Source organism: Bos taurus, chromosome 22, assembly GCF_002263795.3.
Source record: "Bos taurus isolate L1 Dominette 01449 registration number 42190680 breed Hereford chromosome 22, ARS-UCD2.0, whole genome shotgun sequence".
NCBI classification, from domain to species: domain Eukaryota; kingdom Metazoa; phylum Chordata; class Mammalia; order Artiodactyla; family Bovidae; genus Bos; species Bos taurus.
In genome coordinates this window covers 43,627,907-43,639,794 of record NC_037349.1, presented here as the reverse complement: position 1 = coordinate 43,639,794, position 11,888 = coordinate 43,627,907, and the positions used below count along the sequence as shown (strand labels likewise).

At 39.4% G+C, this 11,888-nt stretch overlaps 1 protein-coding gene across 1 annotated transcript; it reads left to right on the top strand.

The window, feature by feature from the left end:
- The first annotated feature begins 73 nt into the window (after positions 1 to 73).
- Positions 74 to 3,798, top strand: PDE12 (phosphodiesterase 12). The gene is made up of 3 exons (NM_001076133.1): positions 74 to 1,450; positions 2,400 to 2,478; positions 3,055 to 3,798. The coding sequence occupies exons 1-3, from the start codon at positions 143 to 145 to the stop codon at positions 3,495 to 3,497; spliced, it is 1,830 nt and encodes a 609-aa protein (NP_001069601.1). The 5' UTR covers positions 74 to 142; the 3' UTR covers positions 3,498 to 3,798.
- The last annotated feature ends 8,090 nt before the right edge of the window (positions 3,799 to 11,888 follow it).

Below are 11,888 nucleotides of genomic sequence, written 5' to 3'. Positions count from 1 at the left end.
GCACTTTCTCTTCGCCGGCCGGAAGTTGAGGGACTGGATCCCGGAACCGGCGGCTGCGGTGTCTCTGTCTCTACTTGACACTTGGCGGTTGCTCAGCCCCAGGTCAGCCCCAGGTCTTGACAGCTACTGGGCCACCAAGTTCATGTGGAGGCTCCCAGGCGTCCGCGCCGCGCTTCGTGGGGTCCGCACGGCGGTGGAGCGGCGTAGTCGGACCGAGGCGGCGTCTGAGACCTCGGTGGGCGCGATGGAGCGCGCTGTAGTGCGCTGTGTGCCTTCCGAGCCTAAGCTAAGCCTTTCATTTGCCCTGGCCGACGGCAGCCACAAGAACATGCAGCGCGACCAGAGCGAGCCGCTGGGTCGGGCTCTCAGCCGGATCGCTACCAATGCCCTTAAAGGCCACGCTAAAGTCGCTGCCGCCAAGAAAAGCAGGAAGAACCGGCCAAACGCAGGCAGTGGCGTGGCTTGTGCTGGGCCTGGGCCTGAGCCGGCTGCAGCCTGTGAGCCCGTGGTGAAGCTGTACTACCGAGAGGAGGCAGTAGCTGAAGACGTGCTCAATGTGGATGCCTGGCAGGACGGTGCGGTGCTGCAGATTGGTGATGTCAAGTACAAGGTGGAGCGTAACCCACCCGCCTTCACCGAGCTACAGTTGCCGCGCTACATCATGGCCGGCTTCCCGGTATGCCCCAAGCTCGGCGTCGAATTTGGGGATCCCACCGGCTCCCTCTTTCGCTGGTACAAGGAAACCAAACCCAGAGCGGCGGAGCCAGAGGGCGGAGGCCCCTCGTCATCGTCTCCCTCTTCGCCCTCTCCTGGTTGGACCGAGACGGGTGTAGACGAGCGCGTCTACACCCCGTCTAATGCCGACATCGGGCTACGGCTCAAGCTACATTGCACTCCGGGCAATGGGCAGCGCTTCGGGCCAAGCCGGGAGTTGGAAAGTGTGTGTCCAGTGGAGGCTGGGCCCGGCACCTGCACCTTTGACCACCGGCATCTGTACACAAAGAAGGTGACGGATGACGCTCTCATCCGCACAGTCTCCTACAACATTCTGGCTGACACATACGCCCAGACTGAGTTCTCGCGGACGGTCCTGTACCCATACTGTGCCCCTTACGCTCTGGAACTCGACTACCGCCAGAACCTTATCCAAAAGGAGCTCACGGGCTACAACGCCGACCTCATCTGTTTGCAGGAAGTTGACCGCTGCGTGTTTACAGACAGCTTGATGCCGGCCCTCGAGGCCTTTGGGCTGGAGGGCGTGTTTCGAATCAAGCAGCATGAAGGCCTGGCCACTTTCTACCGAAAGTCCAAGTTCAGCCTCCTAAGCCAGCATGACATTGCTTTCCATGAAGCCCTGCAGTCCGACCCACTTCACAAAGAACTGCTGGAGAAACTAGCTTTGTATCCATCAGCGCAAGAAAGGGTGCTCCAGAGGTCTTCTGTCGTTCAGGTAAAGTGACTTCGCCAGTCTCTGTACATACTCGTTCTGGAAGGGGTGCCAGGGGTGGGGGTGCTTATAGTAAAGATGAAGACCAGACTCTACTGAAAAGTGTTTGCTCTTGAATCTTAAGCACGTCATTTAGCCTTCATTCATTCATGGAGCAAATACTGAGTACCTGAAATGCGCCCTGCACGCTTCAGGTTACCTTGAAAAAAGACGTGCTTACGATTTCGTTTATTTAGCTAAATAAGAAAATTTAGTAGTTAATATTTTATTATTACTTACCAAACACTGGTGACACATTTTGAAGAACTTCAAATTTAAGCCTCCAGCATCTTTGTGCTCCATAAATATTAGTTTTTAATTTTGGCTCATAGTAATCCTGCAGTTCCCGTTTTATAGATGTTACTCTAAAACTCTGTCCATTTTTTAGGTAACTGATTTTGTTCATATTAAAAAAATTAGCTTCCATTTTTTTGAGCACCTACTGTGTATCATGCACCTCTGAGTAAGCTCATTTAATTCACACAATTAAATTTTCTCTTTGAAGTGGATGATATTGCTTCTTTTTCACTCATGATGAAGCTGGTTTAGGAAAAAGAAATGTCACTTTCCAGGTCACACTGCTATAAATGGTTCAGTGGGTATTCAAACCTACTTCTGCCTGACTCCTATGCCTACACTTACCACTTAAAAACACCATCTCCAACCTTAGTGTTACCATCTGAACTGTATTCATCTTCCTCTATATGTTAGGTTGTTATTAAAATATTATGCTGAATCCCATTCATGTATACTCCAAAATTTAAAAGTTAAGTTGCATAATTTCTATCATACTTCATCAGCAGGGAAGGTTTTGGAATAAAATGTCAGTTCATCATATAGTCTTAGATTTAAAAAAAATTTTTTTTCAGAACGGGAAATAGAAACTGAAGTCAGCATTTTCTGTTTATCTTAGGTTTCTGTTCTTCAGTCTACAAAGGACTCTTCTAAAAAGATATGTGTTGCTAATACCCATCTCTACTGGCACCCCAAAGGTAGGTTTTGTTGATTTTCACAAGTGGCTTAAACATGGTAACTTAAAGTTGGTAAAAGCTGTTTTACACAAATACATTTTTTCTTTGTTTTGTCAAAATATAGTTTATAACACAGTGCTGTACAATTTAAGGTATATGGCATAATGACTTATGTATATTGCAAAGTGATTATCACAATAAGTTAACATCCATAATTTCATATAAACACCCCCAAAATTTTTTTTTCCTTGTGATGAGAACTTCTGGGATTTACTCCCTTCAGTTCAGTTCAACTCAGTCGCTCAGTCCTGTCCGACTCTTTGCGACCCCATGAATTGCAGCACACCAGGCCTCCCTGTCCATCATCAGCTCCCGGAGTTCACCCAGATACAGCGCTATTAACTATAGCCATCATGTTGTGTATTAATTACCCAATATCATTAATCTTGAAACTTGAAATTTTATGTTTAACCACCTTCCTCCAGTTCCTCCCCACACATACAAATAAATATCCTGAATGCTACCCAGATACTATAATTTGTGGGTTTTTAATTTTTTTTTAAGGCAGGTTAACATTAATGTTTTTTATATTCCTAGGTGGGTACATTCGTCTCATTCAAATGGCAGTAGCCTTGGCTCACATTAGACATGTCTCTTGTGATCTGTATCCCGGCATACCAGTTATATTTTGTGGGGACTTTAATAGTACCCCATCCACAGGAATGTATCACTTTGTCATCAATGGCAGCATTGCTGAGGATCATGAAGACTGGACCTCCAATGGGGAAGAGGAACGATGCAACATGTCTCTTAGCCATTTCTTCAAACTGAAAAGTGCTTGTGGTGAACCTGCTTACACAAATTACGTTGGTGGCTTTCATGGATGTCTGGATTATATTTTCATTGACTTACATGCTTTAGAGGTTGAACAAGTAATTCCATTACCTAGTCATGAAGAAGTTACCACCCACCAAGCCCTACCTAGTGTTTCCCATCCCTCTGACCACATAGCACTTGTATGTGATTTAAAATGGAAGTAGATTTGTGTCTAATAGAATTTAAATCTGCTTTAGTAGGAGATTTAATATGAATCAGAGTTTATGTATAACTTTCAAAGAGGATAATTAGACACTAAGGTAAAATATTCTTATCTGTTAGTTATGCTCTAGTGTCTTCATTACATGACTGTCATAATGTTTGCATAATACAGTTTCTCTACCCTTTTTTTCTATACTTGGAGGAAAAACAAAAATATTTATGACTGGCAGGAAGAACACTGTGTACATTTTATAAGTACTTTTTTTTTTTGCTAATTAAGAATTTTGTAAAGAAAAAAAAAAACCTGAATGATCTTGTAATTTTTCTATCATAACACACTTCAAATTAAATGATGTATATGTAATTAGGGGGAGAGCACATACAAGTTGGAAGTGAGAGGACTTAAGTTCTAACACAAGGAAGGAATAACATTAGGGCCTGTCTCTACCTCAGTGTGGATGGCAATTTCATACAACTTCAGAGCTTTAACAAAAAAGTACACCATTACCAATTCCTATTGGTTTTCATCTTTTAATTTTCAATTAACATAAGGTATTTTCACCGTCTTATTTTTAGGATTTAATTTTTAGTGTATGGCATAAATGGACATATTTATGGTCCCATCCTTACTGCAGCTCATCTTAACTTTAAGGATGCAAGCACAATTTAGTATTCAAAGTGAACAGTAACATTGTCAACTTGATCCTATTGTCTGTAACACTCTTGCCCATGGAAAATGTTCATAAATCAACAGGGTATTTGACCCTGTAGTATTAGGTATTAGGAGAATAGCACAATGCATTACTTTTGAAAGACTGCCTACTGATACGGGCTTGAAATAGTGGATGAACCATGGAGTATTTCTGTGCTGCAAGTATTTTTGAAATTGTTAGTTTTTCTAAATAGGAGAAAGGGAGAGTAGTAATGGGGTTTCTGAGCATCTCTGGAATAAACTTATAGACTTGAACATTATATTATAGCTTGAGTTATAGGAAAACATTGTATATGTAATGTATACACTGTAAAATTTTTAAAAAATATGAAGCCAAATTCTTGAAAATTACAAATTATAGTTTTACTGATTAGGTCTAGCTGATTAGTGACTAAGGTTTTCTAACTCAGTTATCACCATACTTTATTTGTAATGCTTTAGCTGCAGCCTCATGTTCAGGATAACCATAATGTCATCTTGTATTTCTGCATTTAACTTCTAGCTTAGATAGCTAGAGCTCACTTCAACCAGAGCTCTGATTTTCCAGTCATGAAGCCCTTTGTTCCATCTTCTTTAATCTCTAAGCCTGGTAAGAACTTTTCTCTTTTGATGAAGTAGCCTGCATTTATTTTCATATTCTGCTCACTATCCAGTGTATTGTTTACTCTTAGTAATTTTGAAAATGAGAGGGTTTTACCTGCACTTCAGATTGAACTTTGAAGTGCTTAAAAGTACTTGAAGCAAAAAAAAGGTGGCAGTGTTTTGGGATCTAAAAGCTATAAATGAAAAATTGAAGCTACCAAATTGTGCCTTCCTAAATAGCATTTTAAAAGCATTTTAACATCAGTTTACAGATACAAAATATATTGAAGCCAGAATCTGATTCTTTTGCAATTTTTTTTTCCATTTAAAATCTGGTTTTGATTTCGTTTCATACATATTGACACTTTGACAGTAAGCTGAGAAAACAAAAAGCTGAGAAACAAAGTGTAATATGACTTCCTCGTGCCCATGAGAAAAACATACAAGTCCTGTATTATTAACAACACTACAGCTAGCTATATTGAACTCTGGTCACAAAAATTCTACATACTTGTTAAACATCCACATCCTGACTCTTCAAATTTGGTGTTTGCTGACTAGACAATGATCACACAGGCATTTCAGAATATTAGAATATAGAGTATTATTTTGAAGTGCCATATACTCTGGTCAGATCTCTAGTACACGGCTACGTTCACACAGTTTGTCCAAAGTTGTGCTGTCACTGTCGTGTCCCACTCTGACCCCCATGGACTGTACCCCACCAGGCTCCTCTGTCCATGGAATTTTCCAGGCACAAATACTGGATTGGACTGCCATTTCCTTTCCAGGGTATCTTCCTGGCCCAGGGATCAAACCTGCATCTCCTTCATTGGCAGGTGGGTTCTTTACCACTGTGCCACCTGGGAAGCCCAAAGTTAGGAAACACTAAGAAAACTGGCTGAGACAGTAAAGCGTCTGCCTACAATGCGGGAGACCCGGTTTCAATCCCTGGGTGGGGAAGATCCCCTGGAGAAGGCAATGGCACCCCACTCCCGTACTCTTGCCCGGAAAATCCCATGGACAGAGGAGCGTTGTAGGCTACAGTCCATGGGGTCACAAAGAATCAGACACGACTGAGCAACTTCACTTTCACTTTCACGAAAACTGTGTAAATAGCATACCAAAATGTCCTTGTATGTGAGTTAGAATAAAGTGTTATTTCAGAAAGTTTTAAGTGTTTAAAAGCCATCTCTGTGATTGAATTTTTCTATTACATTTGAGTTTTTGCAACCCACTCCAATACTCTTGCCTTGAAAATCCCATGGACAGAGGAGCCTGGTGAGCCGCAGTCCATGGGGTCGCTAGGAGTTGGACACGACTGAGCGACTTCACTTTCACTTTTCACTTTCATGCACTGGAGAAGGAAATGGCAACCCACTCCAGTGTTCTTGCCTGGAGAATCCCAGGGACGGGGGAGCCTGGTGGGCTGCTGTCTATGGGGTCGCACAGAGTCGGACACGACTGAAGCAACTTAGCAGCAGCAGCAGCAGTATATGTAATTAAATATGGAAAGTCGAGCGATTCTGGTGAATCAGATTGTACTATGTAACCAGCAAAGTACAATGTACTAGCAAGAACTTGTTTTGCTATAGGAATTAATGTTTTGAAATTTTATATTATGGATTACAAACTATAATACTTAAGAACACTATAGAATACATTATTCCTGTTAAATGGATTCTTAAACAGTTGCCACTCAGACATACAAACTGGTAGTTTATAATTCATTAGCAAACAAACCATTTCTGACTATCATGTGATGTTCTTTAAATTCTATAAACTCAGTTAAAATTTTTAAGAATTTTACTCATCCGTGATTTGAGTCATCAAAATGTAGTTTCAGCTCAAGGTGGATCTCTGAGGAATATAACTCAAGGTAGAGAAGTCCAAAGAATGCTACTGTGGGGAAATCTCCCTGGGAGAAACGGATAGCTTTAGATTTTCCAGCTATGAAATGCAAGCAGAAATTCCTTACAAACTAGTTTGAGACAAAAGCAAAACCCATATATAATGAAGGACAGAATTGCACTATTATTGTCAAGACCCACATGACAACAGGGAAAATCTTTTCTCTAAAGTAAGAGCCAACTAGTTTTCCAAACGTAATACAAAATTTAAATCCCCACGTTTGAGCATGGGGATTTGCTGGTGGTCCAGTGGTTAGGATTCTGGGTTTTCACTGCTTGAGGGCCTGGGTTCTAACCCTGGTCAGGGAACTAAAATCTCACAAGCCAGACAACAAAAAGAAAAAATTTGAAAGTTTTGAAAATTTTAACATTTTGCTCAATGTAATACTAAGGAAATGCAATTTAGATTCCATTTTGGAAAGGGAAACAATATTAAGAGGATTAACTGATTTTGGTAATATTCAAATTCTGTTGTCCCACTTTTTTAGAAAGTACATGCTTTTAACATTGAAGGTTTAAGAGCTGTTATTAACTTGGGTGATTTTTTTTAGGCACTAACTTCAGAATTACAATACTATATTCTGAGATGATACCAAAACATTTTTTAAACAGGTGAAATTCATGTAAGACTAACCATTTTAAAGTATATAATTCCATTGCATTGAGTACATTCAGGATGTTGTATGGCTACCGTCTGTTAACTACTTTCAAAACATTTTCATCACCCCCAAAAGAAATTCCATACCCATTAATTTACTCTTACCCTCCAACCCCTGGCCTAATCTGCTTTCTGCCTCACTGGACTTCCCTATTCTGGGTATTTCACATAAATGGAATCATACACTACATGACTTTTTGTCTGGCTTCTTTCAGTTAGCCTGTGTTCCTCCATGTTGTATGCATCAACATTTCATTCCTTTGTATAGTGGAATAATATTTCATTGTATGGGTACACCATATTTTGTCTGTACAAATGGACATTTTGGTTATTTCTACATTTTGGCTATTGTGAATAAGGCTTATAAACATTTGTGTAGAAGTTTTGTTTCAACAGCTATTTCAGTTCTTTGGGTTATATTCCTATGAGTAGACTGCTGGGCCATATGGAGGTTCTACTTAGAAACTTTGAGAAAATGCCAAAATGATTTCCAGAGCAGCTGCAATGTTTTTTACATTCCCACCAGCAATACACAAATTTCAGTTTCTCCACATTCATCAACCTATTTCACTTTTTAGTCATGCAAGTGGATGTGAATTGGTATCTCTACCATTTTTAACTTTAGTCTAATGATGATGTTTCAGTCATAAACTAATCACAAGTGTATTACCCAATCTAATTTTTTCCCAGAGGACTCATCTTGAACTTTTTACTTACAAGCTTGGGTCAAGCAAGCAAGATCAATCTCATTATTTCTTTTGAAGAAATTTGGAAAAACATTTTAAAAAAAAGTCTGGAGTATACATAAATTAGAAAAAAGAAGCCTAAGATGACCAAAAAAAAAAAATTCACTTGAGAAATGAGTCTACTTCAGTAAGTTCAGAGAATGAACTGACTTTCTCATGTTGTCATTTAAATGGTTTAGCCATGCTCCACTGTTACCTACTGCTGTTTAAATCCCAGTTTTGGTTCACAGTAGTAGATAGCAATAATGTCTAAATATCAATTCCTGAGAAACTGGGATAGCCATTGCTAAATGTAATTTGCCAAGTTTATAATATATAGTCATTAAAAAACTCTTATTAAAAAATCTCAAGTTTTGAAAAGAAAACCTTAAATTCAAGGTAAGCTTTAAACACACAATAAAAAAGACACTGAGCTAATATGACACTGAAAATTATATGCAAAAATCTACTTTGCAAGTTGGCCATCTTCAGTGTATTGAATCATATTGAAGCCAGATGATAAAATAGTATTTTACATATAATCTTTAAAATGTAGGCCTTAAAAATACTGTATCTTTCAGCTTATTGGCTGATGCCACCCTCAAAATAACAGCAATTGCCAGCTGAATTCATTCTATGAAACTCTAGGTCATTCAAAATTGATGTTAACATTGTGTTAAGCTTTTACTCACAATTTTCAGTTTGCTTAAGAAACTTCACTAGAAAATAAGCTGAATCACTAATCTCCATCTTCTGCCCATTTTGTGTTGATTGTAGGTCAAAGGTTTTATATAATGTAATCCATTCTTTGCCCAGTAACTCACTTTAATGATGTTACACTACTGTTGTATATTTCCCTAAGGTACTTAATTATTTCTAGTTGGCATTTTTGCTGGTTTCATTTGTATTCTTTTATAACTGAACATGGTTCAACAGGGAATTGGATAGGCTTTACTTAGTTGGCTTTCTTGTACTGAATGAACAGTATACATACTTCTAAAATAATATATTGCATTTAAACTTTATTTTTCCTATAGAGTAATTTGAAGAAACAGGCAATGGCACCCCACTCCAATACTCTTGCCTGGCAAATCCTATGGACCAAGGAGCCTGGTTGGCTGTAGTCCCTTGGGTTGCCAAGAGTCGGACACAACTGAGTGACTTCACTTTCGCTTTTCACTTTCATGCATTGGAGAAGGAAATGGCAACACACTCCAGTGTTCTTGCCTGGAGAATCCCAGGGACAGCGGAGCCTGGTGGGCTGCCGTCTATGGGGTTGCACAGAGTCAGACACGACTGAAGTGACTTAGCAAAGCAAATTTGAAGAAACAGTGTATCAGGGATAAAATCATTTAGAAATAACCCCACTTTTTGGAGGAAAACCAGCTTTAAGTGTGGTGTTTTAAATAAGGCAAAGAATATTCCTGCTAAAGCTGTAGAATTTTTAAGTACTGTAAATAATGTAATTATATTACCCCTTTTCATATCATTACATACCTAAAGAAATCTGGCTTTTTGCATCCTGCCTTGGGTCCCTTTTTTTCATCCTAAACGAAAGAATCCCACAATGCTTTGCTCTTCCAATACAAAAGTGATCTTTTTCTCTTGAAGAGTTTTTGGTCACTGCACGTCAAGTCAATCGACAAGGGCTGGCTACAAAATGAAACCCCATACTCATCAGCAGACATTCCCAATCCCCATCCCCTCCGGTCCTGGCAAGCACTTTGCTTTCTGTCTCTTCGGATTTGCCTATGCTATACATTCCACATAGATGAAATAACAGGTGTCTTTTTTTAACTGGCTTCACTTATTTTTAAGGTTCTTTCAAGTTGTAATATTTATCAGTACTTCATTTACTTTTTATGAGGAATAATATTCTTTGAATGGACATAACCACATTTTATCTATTCATCAGCTAATGGATATTTGGATTGCTTCTACATCTTGGCTTCTATGAGTAATACTGTACATTTGTATTCAAGTTTCTGAATGGACATTTTCATTTCTCTTGGACATATATCTAGAAGGGGATCTGCTGGATCCTATGAAGTGTTTTAACATTTTGAAGAACTGTCAGACTGCTATCCAAAGCAGTTGCAACATTTTGTATTTTCACCAGCAATGCAAGAGGATTTCAATTTTTCCACATCATCACTGGTATTAACAGCTATCCTAAGTGAGTGGCATGTTATTGTGATTATGATTTGCATTTCACTAATGGCTAATAATGTTGAGCATCATTTTATGTGTTTACTGGCCATTTTTTTGTCTTTGGAGCCCATTTTCAAGAATTGATTTTCTGTTGATCATCCTTCTTTTAAAAAAAAAAAAAATCGTATCTCACTTCTCAAGGCCTATACAGAAGGCAAACCTTGCTCAGTCTGTGCTTAATATATCCCTGTTAGTAGAATGGCACTCAACTCAGCTTAAAGAGAAATACTGCCATCAAGGTACCTGGTCAGTTCCTGAGAGCTAGCTCCCAGCCTGCAAATGGCAGTGCTAAGCCCCACGACACCAGTCTATTCTAACAGAAAAAGCATACCACGAGAACAGCACAGAAATCCCTGACAAGAAGGTACCTGCTTCCACTGTCCTTTTAAAACACACAGGCAAGGACTTCCCTGGTGACTCAGTAGTAAAGAATTCTGCCAATGCAGGAGACAGGAATTTGTTCGATCCCTGATCCAGGAAGATCCCACATGCTGCAGAGCCAACTAAGCCCTACGCCTCAGTACCCCAACTATTGAGTCTGTGCTCTAGAGCCCAGGAGCCACAACTACTGACGCCTGTGCACCCCTAGAGCCCACGGTGTACAGAAGCCACCACAAATGGAGAACAGTCCCAGCAATGAAGACCCAGTACAGGCAAAAACCCCACACAGGCATCAACTAACTCATACAGCTGGCTTATTTTTTTACAAAGAGTTCAGATTATTGCTTCTGCTACTGATTTCCCACGATCTTTGTTACTAGAATATAGCATTTTATATAGTTTGTGGAAATAACTAAGATAAAGGGATATTTGTCCAAAAGTAACACAGTGAGAAACAAAAGCAGCCAAGTAACTTTCCACTATAGTAACTTCTGTACCTAAATACAATGTCACAATGTATATGCTAGAAGAAATTTATCAAATAAATGTCTGAGCTTAAATAATTCTCAGGGCTAAATTTTAACACTAAGTCCTAACTAATCAATTATTAATGTTCATATTAATGTAGACTTTAAAGTAACGTATCTTTAATTACTTTAATGAGATTAAAAATGTTAAGCTAGGGAATTCCCTGGAGATGCAGTGGTTAGGGCTCCTTGCTTCCTCTGCAAGGGGCATGGCTTCATCTCTGACTGGACAACTAGGATCCCACATGACACACATGGTGCAGCCCAAAACAAACAACACAGACACCAATGACATTAGAAACAAGAAGTCAGCGGACAGAAAAACTATACCAAAAGCTGGTTCTTTGAAAAGATGAATAAAATTGTTAATTTTCTAGCCAGACTGAGACGGACATATTACCTATCAGAAATCAAAGTGTGGTCATTACTTCCCAGCAAGTACCTGGAAATAATTACTACATATGAGATAATTCTGTATATACACTAAATAAAATGAAGTCTCAGTAAATGAGACACTGATAATCTGGAAAATTTAAATGTTCACTATTTTCCATGAAGAATACATAAAGGGGGGAAATCCATGGAAATAAATCTGCAACAAAATAACAATATCACCACAGAAAAGCAAGTGAATGACAGGTTAAGATAAAAGACAATGGGGAATATTATGGACAGAAAATGGTTCTA